Source organism: Arachis ipaensis, chromosome B01 (assembly GCF_000816755.2).
Source record: "Arachis ipaensis cultivar K30076 chromosome B01, Araip1.1, whole genome shotgun sequence".
Lineage (NCBI taxonomy): Eukaryota > Viridiplantae > Streptophyta > Magnoliopsida > Fabales > Fabaceae > Arachis > Arachis ipaensis.
Window position 1 is genome coordinate 24,367,713 of NC_029785.2, and position 22,411 is coordinate 24,390,123.

General features: G+C 37.7%; 2 protein-coding genes across 2 annotated transcripts; both read right to left on the bottom strand.

Annotated features, from left to right (window-relative positions):
* LOC110265584 (ATP-dependent DNA helicase PIF1-like) lies at nucleotides 7,646-8,710 on the bottom strand. Its single transcript, XM_021108564.1, has one exon. The coding sequence runs from the start codon at nucleotides 8,708-8,710 to the stop codon at nucleotides 7,646-7,648; it is 1,065 nt and encodes a 354-aa protein (XP_020964223.1).
* LOC107648603 lies at nucleotides 8,719-13,120 on the bottom strand. The gene is made up of 8 exons (XM_021108566.1): nucleotides 12,746-13,120; nucleotides 11,034-11,578; nucleotides 10,872-10,934; nucleotides 10,704-10,745; nucleotides 10,173-10,620; nucleotides 9,358-10,040; nucleotides 9,115-9,261; nucleotides 8,719-9,020 (listed from the first exon to the last, which is right to left on the bottom strand). The coding sequence occupies exons 5-8, from the start codon at nucleotides 10,259-10,261 to the stop codon at nucleotides 8,719-8,721; spliced, it is 1,221 nt and encodes a 406-aa protein (XP_020964225.1). The 5' UTR covers nucleotides 10,262-10,620; nucleotides 10,704-10,745; nucleotides 10,872-10,934; nucleotides 11,034-11,578; nucleotides 12,746-13,120.

The following is a 22,411-nucleotide window of genomic DNA, read 5'->3' on the forward strand; positions in this document are numbered from 1 at the left end:
GGCAGACTGAGGTGTAGTTCGATAAGCCCATAGTACTTGAGGGAGTTCCTCAGCCCATGCTCCTTTTGCATCTTGTAGCCTTTTCTTCAATCCTGCCAGTATAACTTTGTTGGCTGCCTCGGCTTGCCCATTTGCTTGTGGGTGTTCTACCGAGGTGAACTGGTGCTTGATCTTCATACTGGCTACCAGGTTTCTGAAGGTAGAGTCGGTGAACTGAGTGTCATTATTAGTGGTGATGGAGTAAGGTACCCCATACCTTGTGATAATGTTCTTGTAGAGAAATTTCTGACTTCTTTGGGCGGTGATAGTGGCCAATGGTTCTGCTTCAATCCATTTCGTGAAGTAGTCTATCCCTACTATTAGGTACTTTACTTGTCCAGGCGCTTGGGGAAAGGGTCCCAATAGGTCCAATCCCCATTTTGCAAAAGGACATGTAGAAGTTATACTTATGAGCTCTTCGGGGGGAGCGACATGGAAGTTTGCATGCATTTGGCATGGCTGACACTTCTTTACGAACTCGGTGGCATCTTTCTGCAAAGTCGGCCAGTAGAACCCAGCTCAGATGACTTTCCTAGCCAGGGACCTTGCTCCGAGATGATTCCCACAGATACCATTGTGGACCTCTTCTAAGACTTCTGTCGTCCTTGAGGTCGGGACACACTTCAATAATGGTGCTGATATCCCTCTTTTGTAGAGGATATTTTTCACCAAAGTGTAGTTTTGTGCTTTCCTCCGGATTTTCTTGGCCTCTTTTTCCCCTTTGGGTAGGATGTCGAATTTCAGATATTCGACTAGTGGGTTCATCCATTCGAGGTCCAATCCGGATACTTCAAGGACATCTTGTTTGACTTCTGCCTTTGAGATAGAGGGCTCTTGGAGATTTTCTTGAATCAGGCTTCTATTATTCCCTCCTGGCTTGGTACTTGCAAGCTTGGAGAGGGCATATGCTCTGCTGTTGAGATCCCGAGTTATATCTTTGACCTCGGTTTTAGCGAATCGCCTGAGATACTCCAAGGTTTTGTCCAAGTACCTCTTCATATTGGGGTCTTTAGCCTGATACTCTCCATTTATTTGAGAGGTCACCACCTGGGAGTCGCAGAACATAACTACTTTTGTTGCACCGACTTCCTTTGCCAGTTTTAACCCTGCAATCAAGGCTTCATATTCTACCTGATTGTTAGAAGCTGGAAAGTCGAATTTGAGGGAGACTTCTATTTGCGTTTCCCCTTGGTTGACTAGTATTACGGCTGCATCGCTTCTGATTTTATTTGAGGATCCATCTACATATAACTCCCACGTAGTGGATTCTTCCTCTTGATCTCCTTCATATTCTGCTACAAAGTCGGTGAGGTACTGGGCTTTTATTGCCGTCCGAGTTTCGTACTTTAAGTCGAACTCGGATAGCTCTATTGCCCATTGAACCATTCTACCCGCAATATCCGTCTTCTGGAGGATTTGCTTCATGGGCTGATTCGTTCGAACCCTTATTGTATGAGCTTGAAAATAAGGTCGTAGCCTTCGAGAGGCTACTATTAAGGCATACGCAAATTTCTCGAGTTTTTGATACCTTAATTCAGGGTCTTGTAGAACCTTGCTGGTGAAGTATACAGGATGCTGTCCGACCTCGTCTTCCCATATTAGAGCTGATGCTACAGCTTTGTCTGCTACGGACAAATACAGGACGAGTTCTTCCCCAACTTTAGGTCGGGTCAGAATGGGAGGTTGGCTTAAAAACCTTTTGAATTCCTAGAATGCTTCTTCGCACTCAGGAGTCCATTCGAACTGGCATCCTTTTCTTAGTAGAGAGAAGAGTGGTAGAAATCTTAATGCTGATCCTGTCAAGAACCTGGAGAGGGCGGCTAGTCGGTCGTTCAGCTGCTGGACTTCCTTTAAGCAAGTCGGACTTTTCATTTCTATGACTGCCTTACACTTGTCGGGATTGGCTTCGATTCCCCTTTGTGTAAGCATGAATCCTAGAAACTTTCCTGCCTCCACCGCGAAGGTGCATTTTGCAGGATTTAGTCTCATCCCATGCATCCTTATGGTGCTGAAAACTTGCGAAAGGTCAGCCAGGAGATCGGCCTCATCCTTGGTTTTTACTAGCATGTCGTCTACGTAAACTTCCATCAATCTCCTAAGGTGAGGCATGAACACCTTGTTCATCAGCCTTTGATATGTGGCTCCAGCATTTTTCAGTCCGAAGGGCATGACCACAAAGCAATAGTTTGCCCTAGGCGTGATGAATGATATTTTTTCTTGATCCGTCTTGTACATCGGAGTCTGATTGTACCCTGAGTATGCGTCCATAAATGAAAGTATTGATACCCCGAGTTGGAATCTACTAAGGTATCAATGTTAGGAAGTGGATATAGGTCTTTGGGACACGCCTTGTTTAGGTCAGTGTAATCGACATACATCCTCCACTTGCCATTTTGTTTTTTGACCAGCACTACATTTGCAAGCCATGCCGAATACTTGACCTCTTTGATGAAACCGGCTTCTAGGAGGGCCTTTACTTGCTCTTCTACCACTTGAGCTCGTTCAGGTCCGAGCTTCCGTCTCCTTTGCTGGACCGGTCGCGATCCGGGGTACACTGAGAGTTTATGTGACATGAGCTCGAGATCTATCCCTAGCATGTCGGAGGCTTTCCAGGCAAAGAGGTCGGAATTATTTCGTAGGAGCCTTATGAGCCTCTGTTTCAGATCTTCTTCCAGATTGGCCTCTATGTTGGTATTTTTTCCTTCCTCTTCTCCGACCTGGACCTCTTCAGTTCTTCCGCTGGGTTGCGGTCGCAACTCTTCTTTAGCTCGGATTCCTCGTAGCTCAATGGTGTGCACCTCCTTGCCCTTTCCCCTCAGGTTTAGGCTTTCATTGTAGCACTTCCTCGCCAATTTCTGGTCTCTCCTAATGGTTGCTATTCCCTCTGGTGTTGGAAATTTCATGCAAAGGTGGAGGGTGGACACAACTGCTCCGAGTTGATTTAGGGTGGTTATGCCGATTAGGGCATTGTAGGCTGAACCGACATCGATGACTATGAAGTCGATACTCAAAGTTTTGGATTTTGCCCCTTTTCCAAAAGTTGTGTGAAGGGGTATGAATCCCAGTGGCTTTATTGGTGTATCTCCTAGCCCATATAGTGTGTCAAGATAAGCTCTTAATTCCTTTTCATCTAACCCCAGCTTATCGAGTGCTGGATTGAAAAGGATGTCGGCTGAGCTTCCCTGATCTACCAGGGTTCTGTGAAGATGGGTGTTGGCAAGGATCATGGTTATGACAACTGGATCATCATGTCCAGAAATGATTCCTTGCCCATCTTCTTTGGTGAAAGAAATAGTTGGTAGGTCGGGAGTTCGCCTCCGACCTGATAGACTTCCTTCAAGTGTCTCTTGCGAGACGACTTTGTGTGGCCACCTCCGCCAAATTCTCCTAAGATCATGTGCATATGTCTTTCCGGGGTTTGTGGTGGGGGATCTCTTCGGTCCTCGTCATCTCGCTTCCTTTTGCCATGATGGTCCGACCTTTCCATGAGATATCTATCAAGCCGACCTTCTTTGGCCAGCTTTTCTAACACATTTTTTAGGCCGTAACAATCATTTGTTGAGTGACCATATAGCTTATGGTACTCACAGTAGTCGCCACGACTCCCCCCTTTTATTTTTAATAGGCCTAGGGGGAGGCAGTCTTTCAGTATGACAAATTTTCCTATAGACATCAACTAGGAAAACTCGTAGAGGGGTATAAGAGTGGTATCTCCTGGGCCTCTCAGGGCCGACCTCCTCTTTTTTCTTGGGCTCTCTCTCTTTCTCTTTTGATGAGTGAGAGTGCCCAGGTCGCCAGCCTAGTTCTCGAAGTCTGGTATTTTCTTCCATGTTAATGTACTTCTCAGCTCTCTCCTGTACATCACTTAGGGAGTCGGATGCCTTTTCGAGATGGACTGGGAGAAGGGACCTTCTCGAAGTCCGTTGACTAGGCCCATAATCACTGCCCTATGGGCAGGTCTTGAATCTCCAAGCACGCTTTATTGAACCTCTCCATGTAGTCCCTCAAAGGTTCTCCGACCTCCTGTTTTACTCCCAGGAGGCTTGGTGCGTACTTCACTTTGTCTTTTTGGATGGAGAATCGCATCAGGAACTTTCGCGAGAGGTCGTCGAAGCTGGTGACCGACCTCGGGGGAAGACTATCGAACCACTTCATCGCTGCTTTCGTCAAGGTTGTCGGGAAAGCCTTGCAGCGAGTGGCATCAGAGGCGTCGGCCAGATACATCCGACTTTTGAAGTTGCTCAAATGATGCTTTGGATCGGTGGTTCCATCGTAGAGGTCCATATAAGGGCTTTTAAAGTTTCTTGTAACTTTTGCCCTCATAATATCCTCGCTGAACAGGTCTTCTCCTCCCAAGGGAGAATCTTCTCGATCGCTGTGGGAGCTTCAACTTTTAAGAGCAGACTCCAACTTTAAGAGTTTTTCTTCTAGCTCTTTTCGCCGTTCAATCTCGTTCCTCAAGCTTCTCTCTGCCTCTCGCTGTCGTTCCAGCTCTTTTTCCAACTGTTCCAAGCGCCCTTGATGGTCGTGGAACAATCCCATGAAATCAGCTGCGTGGTGTTGTCCCTCCTTTCCTGACTCGCGCCCTTCAGAAGATTTTGCCTTCGGGTTTTTCAATCCTGAGGTGCCTTCTTTATGCTGATTGGTCACCAAGGAGTGAGTGTCGATATCCTCATTATTGTTTCCAACATCCTGATTTTCCTGCTCAGAATCGGACGCTGTGTGGCCATCTTTGTGCGAGTCATCCGTCATTACTAGTTGATCTCTCGGGTCCCTGACAACGGCACCAATGTTACGATGGGTAACCGGAGATTAGTGGACTGGACTCGTTGGGTTGGCCCAATCGTCTGAAGGAGGGAGCCTCTGACTAAGTTTGCGTCTGGGAGCCTCCGTCCGACTTGTATGTGTGAAGGAATGGGGGTGGTACCTGCAAAGACACTCCGATGCCTAAGTCAGCAAGGGTCTAAGCAAGTTTAGAGAGTATTGGAATTTAGAGATACCTGAGGAGTGTCAGTGTATTTATAGTGGTGAACCAATAACCACCGTTGGAGTAGTTCCACCCTTTAAGGTGGATAACTGTCCCTTTATCTTAGGGAAGTTGAGATATGCCTCCTGGAAGTGGGTTGAGAGATTTTAGGGGCAGTTACTTAATTTGAATAAGTGTTATCTGCCAGCTAATCTTCGCTCCGACTTCCTTAGAGCAAGTCTGTGCTGGATCCGACTTCTTAAGAGAAGGTCGGTGTCGAGTGAAGGCCAATCTTTAGATTGAGCCTTTTATCTAGACCTGAGTCTTAGTATTAGGTCAGAATATGAACAGTTGTCATTGGTGTCGGCGATATTGAAAAAAAAGCCACACTTGTTATTCGTCTATTTTTGTGTATTCTTATACACCGTTCGAGAGGATGATAATGACTTAAAAATTGGAATTTTTGAAAATTTAGAAGAAGTTTACCTGAGTACGGCAAACTCTATAAAATTATATAAGAGTTGGGCAAACTCATTCAAAAAAAATTTATATTTCTGAAATTAAAGTTGGAATATTAGGTTTGGAAAAATAATAATTTTTTTTATTTTATTTCAGAAAAATCCCTTTTTCAAAATGTCTATAATATACACACCTTTGTATTTTTTCTTTGTTACATGACAGAACCGTGACATGTGTAATACCTTAAAAAGAATAGAAAGGCTGTGAAATCGAACATAGGTCACCCAAAACTATCGTGACACGGCTTATAGGCTATAGCAGCTATTGTCTTGATTTTTGAAGAAAATGACAACTTGAACCTTTTGCCTTTCTTTTAATCTATTGGAATAAAAATACATGCATCATTGTACTATAACAGTGTCAATCGTGTGTCAATCTTTTATCCCCAATACCTTGGTCCCTTAAAATTATTATTGTGGATAAAAGGTCCCTAACAATTATGTATATCGTCAATTCTTAAATAATTGATCTACTTCACCGAAAGCATCCTTAGAAGGGGATGGACTGAAACTGAAAGGGGTAGAATAGTAGTATATTTTTTGGTGTCTAGTACTAGTAGAATAGTATACCACCACAATGACGATCACTTGAAAAAAAAACTTCATTCTTATTTCAATGTAATTTTTATTAAATATTTTTGTTATTTTTTCTTTCATATAATAACCATGGGAGCATTAGCACTATAACTTAATTATTAAGTACAGGTATTTTAATAAATAATTTTACAATTAATCTTAGTTTTAGGTTTCTTAATTAGTGTACAAAATAGCCAAAATGACTGGTTATGAACTGAAGATAGTATTAAATTAATTATGTTATGAGAACTAGTAAAGATAGTTCAACCTTCTTACGCAACTCAAATCTAGTGTTATCCATCACAATTCCGATCTTTTTTTTCTAATCTGTTTTGGTTTGTTTGGCATAGACCATAGATGTGTATTCTTATAAGGCCCACTTTGGATGTTTCCTTATATTCTGTGACTCGCTGACCTTAAACTTGAATTGCGCACTTTTATTTTGGCATTTTCAGTCCACACAAATTCCTCGCGCCAACAATAATACACACATTTCCTTATTTTTTAATTGGATTTAGATCCTCTAAAATTTGAATTTAACTGTAAAAAAGAGTAAAATATGATTTATTAGGGGTGTTCAAATTTAAACCGATCCAAATTAAACCGTTCATCCAATCCAATTCAAATCGAAAACCGACTAAAACCGCACTAATTCGGATTTGATTGGATTCTATTTTTTGCAAACCGCTGGATCGGATCGAATTTCGGATCTACTTTTCATAACCAATTCAATCCAATCCAAACCATACAATGTATTATAATATTATTATTTTATTATTATATTTACAATTATACTTATAACATATTCAATTTGTTATACATTTTTATATTATTCATGTATTATTATTATTTAATAAATATTTTATGTTCAAAATGTTATTTATTTTTTTATTTTAACTAACTTAGAATTTTATTTCCATTGTTATGTTATCGTTAGTTTTTTAAAATATTGTTGAGATTTGTTATGTCATTGTTGATTATTTAAAATTTGATGTTGAGACTTGTTATATGTATTTAATTTTTTTAATTTACAAAACCGCAAATCCAATCCAATCCAAACCGCTTGAAATTAGATCGAATCGGATCGGAATTTTTTAAAAAAAGTATCCAATCCAAATCGCACCGCAAGTAAAACTAGTGTTCGGATCGAATGAGTTTTTAACTCAAAACCGATCCAAACCGCACTGCGAACACCCCTATGATCTATTACTATTTATTTAATAGGTGAAACTAAAAGAATACATAAAAAAATAATTAATAAGAAAAAGTTTTATTTTATCCTCTAAAATAAAAATCTAAAATTTAAAGGATCCAAATTCCTTTTTGATCACTATTGAAATACAAAGTACAAACAGCGCATTCTTTTTAAATTGATTTTGCCTTCGTTTTTATTGTAATACTAGTATTTTTACCCGTGAAAAATCACGGGTATATTTAGACTAAAATTAACTATGATAAAATATAATAAAAATATCTAAAATGTTTAATTGTAATGTAGAATACAAATAATAAAAAAATAAAAATAGTAATAATAAAAAATAACATGCTATTTTAAATTTGAGAAAATTTCTTTGAATACAATATTTGTTGTGCTACTTAAAACATGCCCTTCTTTGTTGTGAATAAGAATTTTTAATCCCTTCTTACTTCGAGCACGAGATATAGCAACATAAAGTTGTCCATGACTAAACACGGGTTTAGGAAGATACACTCCAACATTGCTAAGAGATTGTCCTTGACTTTTATTGATGGTCATGGCATATGAGACAACAATAGGAAATTGTCTCCTATCAAATTTGAAAGGCCATGGTGATTGAGAAGGAGACATGCACATGCGTGGGATTAAGACCTTTTTGCCAAGATAGCTTCCAACTAATACTTCTGCTTCTATAACATGATTAGATAACTTTGTTATAATTAGCCTGGTGCCATTACATAAACCTGCACATTGGTCTAGATTTCTTAAAAGCATTATAGGAATTCCAACCTTCAACTTCAAAGCATGATGAGGTAATCCTGAACATTGGAGGCTATTTAAAAACTCTGGAGTAAGTGTTTCAGTAGCATACTGTCCGCTTCCATAAGATTTGTCAACACTATCTGAACTCAAGTAAATTTTTTCATCTCCTGAAATTTTCATGATAATATATTGATTTACCTTCTCAACGACATCAAGCATAGAACAAAGAATTGCTCGTGATTGCAACCAATTAGAATCCAAGTGATTTTCAAGAAGATTTGGATATATACAATCCACAATAGAACTAAGAGGATCTTCAAAATTTGATATGAGCAACTCAGTAGGAATCATAATCTCAGAGATGCCATCATTAGGCCCACCTATATTGCCATCTCCAACATTTAAGATCCATTGTGAAAACAAAGCCAATTCATCATTATCAGCATGTGAAGATTCCTCTAATCTCATATTTTTTGTAAGTCTCAAAACACTACAATAGTCCCATATGTAAGAGGAACATATGCTTGCATTAACAATTTCTGTCCTGCCACCTCCAGGAATGACAGGAAGAATTTGTCTAAAATCTCCACCAGAAACCACTACCTTCCCACCAAAAGGCAAATTAGCATTATTATTATTTGTAGATGACATAATGTCTCTTAAACTTTTATCAACTGCCTCAACACTATATCTTTTAAATCAGCAAAAGACTTGGGATAGAACTTTGAACAACGACCTTCTTTCATGCATGGTGAAAATATATTTATAGAACCGCATGGACCATGAAGCATAAATTTTTTTACAGCCTTGTACAACTCTGGATGCTCAAATTGATTAGGAATCTCAGCACAAATTACTTTATCTATATCTTTTGGATCTGGAAATTTGCTTAAAGAATCCAAGAATATCAAAATATGAGCATGTGGTAGACCTCGTTTCTGAAATTCAATTGTATGAACATCTGCACATAAATCATAATATAGTACATATTAGCAACTATAGATATACTTGATGTTCTTAAAATAGTATATACTTTTTTTTAATGTACACCTTACCAGCAACAACTTTACCAAAGAATCTTTCCTTTTTCAAATATTTAATTAGCATATCAAGCTTCATTTTGAACATTCGACAAACAATGTCAGGACGGTCTACTGGTTTGAGATGTAAAGGGTCTAAGAGTCGCTTGATCTCTGGCCATTCTGAATTACATGTGAAAGTGATGAACAAATCTGGATAACCAACATGGCCACAAATTGCAACACAATCATGGTATAAGCCATCCATATAACGCCTACCTCCTATAAAACTTGATGGCAAAACTATTCTTTTTCCTACACTTGAGCCACTTATTTGACCTGTAGATTTAGCAATTTTCAAACTCTTGTAATCATTAGCTCTAAGTTCCTTTTGATGAATCCTAAAATATAACAAACGTTCTGACTCAATCATAGTGCAAGCATCCACTACAAATTGCTGAAAAAGTTTTTTAGAAACCAGTATTGTTGGAGCTTCTGTTTTCCTGGTTTGAAGCCTAAATGCAAAAAATTGTCGCATGGTCAATTTGCTCCTCTTGTTAGGTTTCAAACTCCCGATGATTTTATGTTGAATATCAATTCTGTAGCCATCTTCTCCATATGGAAAAAGAAGTGGATATTGTAAACCAAGATAAGCAACATGAATCTCATTTATACGCTTTAAGCGACCATCTTGCCTTTCTAAGATTATATCTCTGGTTGATGAAAGAGAATCAATATCACCAACAACTAAAGCTGCCACTTCAGAAACATCAGGCAAATTATAAATTCTTCCATCTTTTTCCCTTGAACTTAAAAGCTTCAACCTTACATGTTCTGTATTAGAACCTGCAAATCTTTCTTTTGCCATTCTAAATGATTTTGCCAAAGCATTATTCTCATCTAACATCTTTTGTAACTTGCCAACAATCTCAGAGTCAATAGCATATTCAGAATCATTTGACCTACAACATCAATAAAAAAGAAGTAAAAAAAAATAAGAACTTCTATAGCTAAACAAAATGATATAGAAAATAGACAGAAAATATAAATGGAAAAAAACATATTAGTAATCGAGTTTAGATAAAGCAAATTACCTAAATGGTGCTATCCTATTGTATACTTCGTTTTCTGTGTCATAGATATACAACTGAGCAAACTTAGGTTTTTCACCGGGCATAGGCATTAAACTACCAATATAATGAACATTTTCTCCACTAATCTTGTAGACCGTTGGAGCACGTCTATGGCCTTTGTTTATAGATGAGTCCACCTTTCCAGCAGAAGAAGTAAATGCAAATATTTGATTATATGCTCTGATATTATTTTAAAAATTCTTGTAATGCTTTGAACCATAGTCATAAAGTAACTCTTTTAGAACTTCAGGAGGCTCTGTTAGAAAAGGCAATTGCACTTTTCCTAAACTGCAGCATAGACTAAACTCTGGAATGATATAATTTCTATTTTTTCGATTTCTTTCATCATACCACATTAAAGCACCACACTCTTGACAAATTGAAATTGGATCACCGAAATCAAAATAATCTGCATTATATGACAAATTTTTTTCTTTAGAATATACAATACAAAAGAAAAAGAATATTTATAGGTAAAAAGTAACCTTTTACCTCCATATGTGAACTGAAAGTTATTTTCTTGGTGACCATTACCTGTATCATATCAAATATAATATTTCTCAACTAAATAAATTTAACTTCAAAATGAAATAAATGTAAAAGTAATTGACAAAATAAATATATGTGAAACAATATAATAAAAACATAGCATAATAGTACCTTCTTGAAAATCAGTGTTACTTTCATATAAACCAATGCTCAGAGAGTAAAATTTTTGAGAAGCTACTTGCATATAAAATAGAAAAGTTAAACACTAAACTAACTCAGAATAGGTAACAGTACTAATAGCATAAAAAAATTAATTTCTCATAGCAAACTCACCAGAAATATCATCATAGTTGAAATCATAATCAACTCTAACAAAAACTAATCCATCTTCTAAAATATCAAATTCAGAATCTTGAGAAAATAACTTCATCCCACTGATCACATGTCGTCCAGAAGATAAATGACAACTTGGATGTGTCATAGATTTCTTTGTATTTGAATAATCTTGACCAGCAGCTACTCCATATTGAAATGCATTTGGATTAAAAAATATTTGTGTAAAAGACTCTAGTCTTTCAAGTTCATCAGTCAACATATGTACTGGTAGGTATGAAGTACTTGCAACAAACTCTCTATCCTTGTAGCTTTTTTTTGAATTTCTCCAATACCAATGAAAATCTTTTTCTTTTTTGACTCTCTATTAGTGATTTCAGCTAACACTTTTCTTTTTCCTAAATTTTTCATATTCCTTTCATTAGTTTGAGAGTCACCAGTTTTTTTTTGTCGCCCTCTTTTCAGCAGTAATATTGATTTTCTTCTTAATCTAGCCTTTTTGCACTCATCTTTAGTAGAATTCATTCTTTTCTTTCTAATAATAACTGCAAAAATTATAACAGAATAAACTAATAAGCTCTAATATCAAATACTAAATCATAATATAATAATTTAAAATAGAAAGCAATTTAAATTAAAGATGTCTAATAAAATTTATACAAACTAATGAATAAGTATTACTTAGATATGTATAAACAACTTATGTATAAATTCAAGTTAAATGCCATATGTGATTGAAATAAGAATGATAGCATGTATAATAGATTGAAATGAGGTTCATGTGATAATTAAAGTTTCAATTTATATCATGTAATGCAATACACCACACTGATTAGGTCCACACAAAGTTCAATCTGAATTAATATATTATAGTGTGCTTATAAGAATATAAAATTAAAAGAAGATCTCCAATCCATTATAGGAAAGTTTTTGTTGAGCAATCATGTTTGGTCTTCCTTCAAATTCACGATCATGATTTTTCAATGCTTCTTTGGCCAGGATGAAATAACAATTGATGGCCTTAGACCTAATTGAATGGAGAATATAGGGCCATATTTCTTTAAGAATTGGAATAGCTAAAGATAAAGGGAAGAAGTATCTAATTGGTGAAGATTTTCAATTATTGGAAGGCTTCTAGGACCTGGTGAAAAGACTTTCTTCTTGTTAAGTGTTCTTTGTTTTTGAAAGAAGAAGAAAAATAAAGACAGAGGAAGAGTAAGGAATAGAAAGGAATGCTATAAAAAATCAGCAACTAAGTTTAGGCCTAGCAATTAATCAAACATGTAATGCGCAATGAAGCAATGCTATTAAAAAATCAGCAACTAAGTTTAGGCCTAGCAATTCATCAAACATGTATTGTGCAAGAGAAAGGAAGTGATGCAATTCACTGATTATTAAGTTTGGCTACCTAATATTTATAATACAAAGCAATTCATCAAACATGTAATGTGCAAGGAAGCAATGCTTCAAAAAAATCAGCAACTAAGTTTATGCATAGCAATTCAACAAACATGTAATGTGCAAACAAAAAGAAGTAAAGTAATTCACCGATTATTAAGTTCAAAATCATCAAACATGTACTATACAGTGAAAGAAAGTAAAGGGATTGACCAATCTCTTGCTTGAATATAAGCATAGAGTTATGAACAAACCCAATCTCTAATCATAAGGTAAGAGTAGAAAGGATAGAAAGGATAACACAGCTGCCTCACATGAAACTGAAGTAATTGATGCAGTGGTAAGGTGGTGAGTTGAATCGTCGACAGTGCTAGGGAGCAGATGATTGAGCGACTCAGTTGATGGAAATGGAAGAAGAAGATCCAGTGAAGTGACTGTAAGGCAGCGTTCTCTGAAGGTTGCGGAAGCTGTTGGAGACCAAGGTTCAAGCGGAAACCAAGGTTCAAGCGGAACAGGGCATGGGAATTTCAAAGGTGAAAGATGGTTAAATTTGGAAGAAACTTTTTGTTAAGCATTAATCTGAATATGCAACAATTGGGGATTGAGATTGGAGTAAAGAAGCGCGAATAGAGTAAAAAAAGCGGGAAACATTTTTTATTTAGGGATAATGAGAAGATGCCACGTGGCAATTTTTGGCCTCAAAATTAGATATATATAATGGATATATGATTTTGATAAATATTATATTCTTCTCCAATAACTGTGAACGAAAGATATTCATTTTTTTTATTTTATTTTTTTTGGTCCATAATTATATATTCATATTTCCAGTATGCATCACAGCCAGTCAGCCACACATGTATAGTAATATTTGAAATGATAAATATAAGCTTTGCCTTTTTTGTTTAAAGAAAAAATATCCTTCAAATTTTATATTACTAAAAATATGTTTATAATATTTTAAAATGTGATANNNCTAATATCTATATATACCCTTGTGCATTGTACATTTAACAACAACGTGAATAATGCACTCTTCAAATTACTCTCTTGTTTCTAACATGATTTCAGAATATAGATTCTTTTTTTTTCCCATGAAAATTCATTCATAGCCCCTTTGTCTTTCTCTTATGGCAGTGTTTTACCTTTGTTTTTCGATCATTTTCCAACGCTTTGGTTCATCACCGCCGCCACCAGTGTGTTCGTCTCGTCGTCACGATTCCAACGCCTCCAGACTCGTCGCCAGCCGCCGCCAGACGCGCCCTCACGTGCCTCCTGAAGATCAGTGTTCGCTTCAGGTTTTCCACTCTCTAGACACCTCGAGCATCGTTGGATCCACTGCCAGGATCAACAGCACCCAGAGCGCCACGTGTCGAAACCAAAACATCACACGGCCCGCCCCAGCCCACGTTGAACCCGATCCGGCCCGCCTCTCTGACCCGCGTGCCACCTCCTTCTTCGCGTAAGCACTAATGCATCTTCCTTCTCCTATCACGCGTTGCCACGTGGCCTACCCCTGCTGATGTGGCGCTGATGTGGCAAATTGTGGGACCCCCCTAAGATTTTTTGGTGAGCTCTTTCCAATTCTACTTTCCGTTTTCTCGTTTTTGACCCCGAATTTGTAGTTTTCTCTCATCTCTTTGATTTTTGCATCTACTATTATGGAAAAATTAGATGTTTTTACTGCCATAGATAGAAAGGGTAAATTCTGTCTAAACTGTAACCGTTCTAGGCACCTCTTCTCAAACTTTCCTTCTGTTGAATGTCGCAAATACCAACAGAAAGGTCACATTAGCTACAATTGTCCACAACTGTTCTGCCATTACTGCAAGCTCTCGAGACATTTGATTACTACATGTCCTACTCGCCTACCACGTCCTAATTACCTCAAGTATCATTCTCATCCCAACTTGCTGCTACTACTGAATCTACCGCCTCTGCTCCGCTCAACCCCTCTCCTGTCTCTCTATCTAATTTTGCGTCTCTTCTTAAACATCTTCTCTCTCTCTTTCTAGTAATTCTCCTGCTACTTTTTTGACTCCTTCAGGTAATTTTAAATGGTATTTTGATTCCGGTTGCTTTAATCATATGTCTCATTTGCGTCATATTTTCTCTTCTTTGTCTACCACTAAAAATACACCTTATGTCAATATTGCTAATGGTTCCCTCTTGCACTACTACTACCATTAAGGAAATTAAAATCTATTAAATATTACTAATCTTATAACCAAAATATGTCATATGTTATTTTTTTTATTGTAATTGAAATTAATTTTTTTTTCAAAATTAAAAAGTTCTCTCCTCATCCTCTATTTTTTTGACCCATTCTCTATGTCTCTCTTATTCTTTCACTCAATTTATCTCTCTTATATATAATTATCAACTTTTTTATAAAGTAGTTTGATTTTATAAATATTTTTTGTCATAAGTTATAATATCAGAATAAAGCTAACATAATTTCAAAAGATTTATATTTTCATAACGTTATTATGGATAAAAATACTTTTATATATATAAATATTATTGAATCCAAATGGAAGGTATATCATACTTTGAGGATAAATAATTGAATGTGAATTGATATGATGTCATCTACTACATTATACGCACATAAATCCCCTTTTTCGTCTATATATAGTCTACATTATGTAGAATTTGATACGTTATTTTTCAAATAATAATAAAAAAAAGACACGTCAAATTTATCGCAAATTTTTCAAAAGATCTACTGTTCCTACTTCCTATTATTCATTTTTCTAATGGAAACGTTGAGAGGGCTAGTACGGAACCAAACCCGTGTAGCAAAATTCAGGGAACAAGATCTCTTACCTATGTTAATTTGCTAGGCGATTTTGTTCGTAACTGTTTTCTTTGTCTGTTCGTTTCAATGTGTGAAAGAAACAAGTATACATATGCTACGTGTCCATGACCCATGTTCTCCTTCTTGATTGGGATGATATAAACCTTCCAAATTCACAACATATGCACAATAGTTCTCGACATCACGTATTTGGTATATGCTTTTTAATTTGAATTACGATGATGTGTGGTCCTACACCTTTCTTTTTTTAATCAAATTATTTATTATTAAGACAAAAATACTGTTCGAAAGTGTTTTTACTCGTCTAAATTTAAGATATAAAAAATAAATTGGAGACACGATGTTATCACTATTCTCTTATTCTAAATTTTTAATGTCACGAATTTGTTATTTTTAATAGTGGAAGTATTTCTGCAAGGATTCGGACGCTTAATTTAGTATGAGTTGCAAAAAAAACTAAATTAGAGATCATGTCTTAGTACACATATTTAAAATAATGCATATATTGTGAAATTGTGATGTTATGAACATGTTTTATGTAGATTATTCTTTTCATGAACTACTCTCATCATAATATGATTGATGTTTTACTATGATCTCTTTTTATATGATGCTCTTAGGCCTTTATACACTCAACATTCTCCTTTAATAGTAGAATGATAGTTATAATGTAACAATTAATTTCATAAAATTGAGTTATTAGGCATTAAAATGAGTTATGAGGAATTAATGTCCTCTTTATAACATATCCTTTGGAATTCAAGAGAATACTTAATTATCAAACCGATTTCTTAGAACTTCTTATACTTTTGAATCCGATTTTAGTATTGAGCCTATAGAAATATTTCAGAACAGATTTCTAGATTCGATGTCTTTTTTTTTTTGAGAAAAGTTTTTTGAGTTTCAGATTTCAACCCAAGTGTCTAATTCATTAAGGTGGAGCAACTTTTTATTTTGCTTACTTTTCTTATAAAGTCCGAATTCTATCAATCGTAGATTACTACCTCGATTTATGAGTTTGAGAATTAGTTTTTTTAATTAAAGTTTGCATATTGTGATTCTAGGATTAAGAGTCAATACTTTTATTTTTTGAATGTCAAAATGATTTTCTTGAATTTTTTTATTTGATTTCATGGACTTCCCGTGGTAGATACCTCCAACTGGTAGTTTATAGCTAGAGTGTCCGAATTTTCGAGATTCCAATGAAGAAATATTAAAATAAATTCAAGTTTTCAAAATTAATAATTATTAAATTTATTATGCATGAAATAGTAATTCAATCATCAACATGTTGAGTTTAAAATAAAGAAATTATTTTTTTTGAAATAATTGCTTGATGAATTTTTTCATTTAAGTGTAATCTATCTAAATGAAACTTTTTCAATTTAAAGCAATTGTTTTAACAATTGAATGATAGATTTTTTTAATTTAAATTAAATTTTTTAAATAATAATATATTCTAAAATATTTTAAAAAAATTTAGAGAAAATAAATCATATATTTACGTGTCTAAGTATGAATGTGGTTTGGCTTCAAAGAACTTAATTAGAATTTTTAACATGAGAACGAGTTTTCGTCTTCTAATTTTATAAACTTCGATTTATGGGTTTTAAGTTGTATTTTTTGTGGTAAATTTACAATTTTTTTTATTTCTTGCTTCACAATTTTTACGTTGTTACTCTAACCTTCCAAATTATTAACCATTTAATTGATTTAGCAATTATAAGCATTTGAAAATATAATGATATAATCACAAATTTAAATTTGTAAACCTTTTCATTTTTTTGGTAAAAATTTTGTATTATGTGCTTTAATGTTTGTCTTTTTATAACCATGTATTTTCTGCTCTTTTTTTATATTGTTCATCTTGTGAACATGTATCATGTTAAACTCATCTCGGGGTAGAACTTAGAAAGAAGAGAACGTGACAAGTGATGTGTCCTCACAGATGGCGCCATTTTTCAGAAGTGTTTTTGCTCTTTAGAAGTTATCTGAATAAAATTGTAGAGAGTAAGTTGGAGACACGATATTACTGCCATCCTCCTATTTCGAGTTTCTAATATCCCAATGGTGGGGAGTGTTCTTGTAAGGACTTCGACGCTCTATGTTAGCATGGGTCACAAGAGAAACTAAGTTAGAGATATCATACCTTAGTGCACATATATGGAATAGTACATATATTACGAGGTTATGATGTTATGAGCTTCTCTTTTGTGGATTGCTCTTTTCATGAACTATTCTCGTCATAAGATGCTTGATGTCTTATTATGGTCTTCCTTCATATGATACTCTTAGGCCTTTATATAGTCAATATTGTAACATTCTCCTTTAATAGTAGAATGATGGTTACAAGATAACAATTAACCTCAAAATTGAATTATTAGGCATTAGAATGAGTTATGAGGAGTTAGTGTCCTCTTTGTAACATATCCTTTGGAATTCGAGAGTGTACTTAATTATCAAACTGGTTTCTTAGAATTTCTTATACTCTTGAACCCAATTTTAGTATTGGGTCTATAAAAATATTCTATAACAAACTCCCAAACTCGGTATGTCTTTCTTTCGAGAAAGATTTTCCGAATTTCAGATCTCAACCCAAACGTCTCATCCTTTAAGGTGAAGTAACTTTTTATTTCGCTTACTTTTCTTATATATAAAGTCCGAACTCTGACCATAATTTCTATCCATGTTCTTAGATCATATTCTTGAAATCAACAAAAGATGAGAGGTAGAGAGAGAGAGGGGGTGGAAAATACTGGGAGGGGTAGAGCTAGGCCTTTGAGCAGAGATCCTAGGGTTTAGAATCGAGAAGAGTACTACCGATTGGAAAACGAGTCGTTCAATATCTTTGTAGAACATCTTCCCGAAGATATATCGAAGAAGGAGCTATTTCATTTGTTCAACTGGACGGGACGAATAAATGATATTTACTTATCACGTAAACGAAAAAATGGAAGACCATACATCTTTGCGTTCATCCGGTATACAACAAAGGGTGGAGCGTTGACGGCTATTGCGGAAATGAATAGAATGAGGTTGCGGGGAAAGGTGGTTTCCATCGGCGAAGCGCGATATCATCGCACAGATGAAACGACGGATATTAAGAGACATCAGAAGGCACCTAATGCTCAGAATATGGTGAAGATCCATCCGCAACATGACCTCGGCCAAAGGGAACCGGAGAAGAACGTGAAAGAGATGAGAAAAGAGGAAAAGAAAGGAGACCCTCATGGCAACGGGTGGACGAAGAAGATAGAAGTATCTGTGGCAAAGGAGAACCTGGTCTGGTTGCAGAGAAGTCTAATAGGCGGTACAACTAAGGCGATCGACTACAAGTCTTTAAGGACCACAATCAGTAAGAATCTACCGCAGGTCATAGAGATACGAGAACTAGGGGCGTACAAAGCTCTCTTGACTTTCGATAGTATCCTAAGTGCTGAAGAAGCCTTCACGTTCAAGATGAACAATTGCTTGAAGTTCTTCCATAGCGTATGGGGATGGGATGAAGAAGAGCGTAGTGATACTCGAAGGGTGTGGCTGGAGTGTTTTGGTGTTCCTTTGCATACGTGGTTTGAGGAAACTTTCAAGCTAATAGGAAGTCAATGGGGAGAAGTTGTTGGATGCGACGAAGGCACGACGAAATCATGTCTCTCGTTCAGTGTGGGTCGGGTTCAGATCGACACTTGTATTATGGATACTATCAATGAGTGGATTCACATCACCATTGGTATTAGTGGATTCGACGTCCTAGTCAGAGAAATTGGATATGAGAATTATGGTTCGCAGTGCAACGTTGAGGACGATAGCAAAGTCGGCCCCCCAGAAGAATGCGGGACCTTGGGTACAAGCAACGTGCTATCGATAGTACCAGTGACAAGCAGAGATCCGGTGGTTGATGGGGCGATGGTGGTGCAAAGAGAGGAGGTAGCTGATGAGGATAGATTGGTAATTTCAGAAAAAATTTTGAATGAATGGAATTATTGTAATTTAATTGGCCTTAAATGTTCGAGGATAACGGAGGATGCTGTTATTGAGGGAATTGCTGGATTCAAGGAAGGTCAGAATTTGGCTATTGATGCTGATTCTGAAAAAACCGTTAGCTGGGATTATAGGTGTGACGGGCTGAATGTTAGTGACTGTTGGAGGGAAAATGATAACCAAAAAGGGCTGGCCCAAAAATCAAGCGGATGGCAAATGTGCTGTAGAGAGGTTAATGGGCTGCTCCTCATCATCTGCTGGCCCAGATGCTGCTGAAGAGGACACGGCAAGCTTGCTCCAGCGACCGGGTCGGGTCGGGATCCGTCTGGATTGGTACGGTCCTTCTCCCGGATCGTGCTGCGATGCACAGGCCACTGCTGGAGGGGTTACTCTGGACCCTAATGACGCAGATGGAGCTTCAGGCAGGAGCGCCACTCGAACTGAAGAGCCAGGTGACTGTCGGGTTGTGCACGGCGCTACAGGTGCTGTGGCTGGGCACTGCGCGGCTGACATGAATCCTTTGGGCCGCCTCCCTATGCCTTCCATGCACGCTATGCCGGATCAGGTTGGACTCCATCATGAAGGTTACGACCCATCTATCAGCCCATGCGCCGCTGCACATATCATTGCTGGAGGAGGTGCCTTGGACGCTAATGATGCGGCGGGAGCACGAGGCTTTGGAGCTGGGAATTGCGCGGCTGACATGATACCTAAGGGAGGCATTCCTATGCCTTCAGTGATTGATGCATCGGTGACAAGAGGAAATGAAGTCTCCAGGGAAGACGGGTTTGACGGAGAGACAAAGAAGCCAAGTTCATTGCTGGGGAAGGAAATTACACGTGGCCAGGATAAGACTCTTGAGGACGGTAATGGGGCAGGAATGATACACCCTGCTGCTGCTAGCCTTGTTGAGGGCAGTGGCGATAACGGTGCATACGTGTGTGCTGGTACCGGGGACCAAAGATTCAGTGATGGTAAGGCTCTTGAAAGAGAAGCGCAGATGATTGAGGATAAAAAGACTTGGGATCTGGCAGTAGAATCTGGAGCAATGCAGTGCGATGAAGATGATGACATAATGGTAATTTTACAGGAACAGAATGAAGCGCTTGCCCAAAAGAGGAGACTGGCTAAGCAGAAAGAGAAGGCACGTAGATGCAGACCGAAAAAGCTCAATAAGGTGTGTAACAAAGGTTTATTATGATTTTTAGCTGTTGGAATGTTAGGGGGTTAGGAGGGATTGGAAAGGTGAGTATGATAAAAGATCTCAAAAAGAAACAGAAGCTGAATATGTTAGGCCTGATTGAATCTAAAATGCAAGCTGTGACTAAGTTTGATGTAGTACGTATTTGGGGAAGCGATGCTGTGGGGTGGGAGTATGTGGGTTCGGATGGCACCTCCGGGGGGTTGCTGCTAATGTGGGATGACTTGTTTTTTAGAATGCATAACTGTTATAAAGGAGAGAGATGGCTATGTGTCGAAGGAGTCTTATTGAAAAATAATTTTCACTGTGCTTTCTGTTTGGTATATGATGCTCATACAAGGGTTGAAAAACTTGCAGTGTGAGAGGAACTGAGTTTCATAGATGGTCTATGTCACGTTCCGATATGCTATATGGGTGATTTTAACGAGTTTACACAGGTTGAAGAGAGAAAAGGCCAGGACAGGTTAACAGGCTCTGCAGAAGATTTTAAGTGTTGGATACAAGATATGCAGTTAATGGATCTACCGTTGAATGACCGAAAATTTACATGGTTTAGAGGCAACTCTTGCAGCCGCATTGATAGAGTTCTAGTGAGTGTAGAATGGACGGAGGAGTTCCCGGAGATTCGATTAAAAGGGGGACCGAGAGGCCTGTCAGATCACTGCCCAATTATAGTGGAGGATACCAATTCTAGAGGCGGCCCACGACCTTTTCGTAGCTTGGACTCCTGGTTTACACATGACGGGTTCCTAAGAATGGTCAGAGAAGAATGGAGGGATCTTGGTGAGCTACAATTCACAGATAAGTTGAAGGCTTTAAGGATGCCTTTGGGAAGATGGCACAAGGACAATTTCGATGACATGGACAAGAAAATACAGCGCTTTGAGGAGGAGATAAGGAAGCTAGATGATTTGGTAGGAAACGGAGTTTATGATGATACAGTGGAGGCTAGAAGGAAGGCCTTAGTAGGCTGTTGCAAGCAGTGGTATGTCAGAAAAGAATTACACTGGAAGCAGATGTCGCGCTCCAGGCATGCGAAGGATATGGATATGAATACTAGGTACTTCCATAACCTGGCGTCGGCAAGAAGGAGGAATAATAGACTAGATGCCTTGGTAATTAACGGAAGGTTGGTAAGAAATCAAGCTCGGATCAAGATTGCGATCAGAGATTTTTACAAAGATTTGTACCACCAGGAGAGTTCACCGGTTGTGGGTTTCAGAGACAGTCTGGTAAATCAAATTGATGTAGAAGACTCAATAGCTCTGGAGAGATTACCGACAATGGAAGAGATAAAGGAAGCTGTTTGGGATTGTGAATCTTTCAAGGCTCCAGGGAGTGACGGATATAATATGAATTTCATCCAGAAATGCTGGGACGAGATTGGTGCAGAGTTCATGATAGCTGTTCTGAATTTCTTTCGATCGTCAAGGTTGCCTTCGGATTCCAATATTACTTGGGTGGCCCTTGCACCAAAGTTCACAGGAGCAAAGGAGATCAAGGATCTTCGACCGATCAGCATGGTAGGTTGTGTGTATAAAGTAATCTCCAAAGTGATGGTTAGGAGGATGAGATCAGTCATGCCAGGTCTAGTGGGGGAGACCCAGAGCACATTTGTGAAGGGACAGAAAATACATGATGGAGCTCTTATTGCATGTGAAACAGTGCACTGGTTAAGGACAAAGAGGAAGAAAGCGGCAATTATCAAGTTAGACTTCCAGAAGGCTTATGACCGGGTAAAGTGGAGCTTTGTGGATATTGTGCTACAGAAGATGGGCTTTGGATGGAGATGGAGGGAATGGGTGAAGGAGTGCCTGGGTACAGCGTCTATGTCGATCCTGATTAATGGCTCACCATCTAAACCTTTCAAGATGGAGAGGGGCTTGAGACAAGATGATCCACTATCTCCATTTCTGTTTGTTCTGGTTGTTGATATTCTTCATAGGATGGTAGAGGAGGCAATTAGGAACAAACGTATTT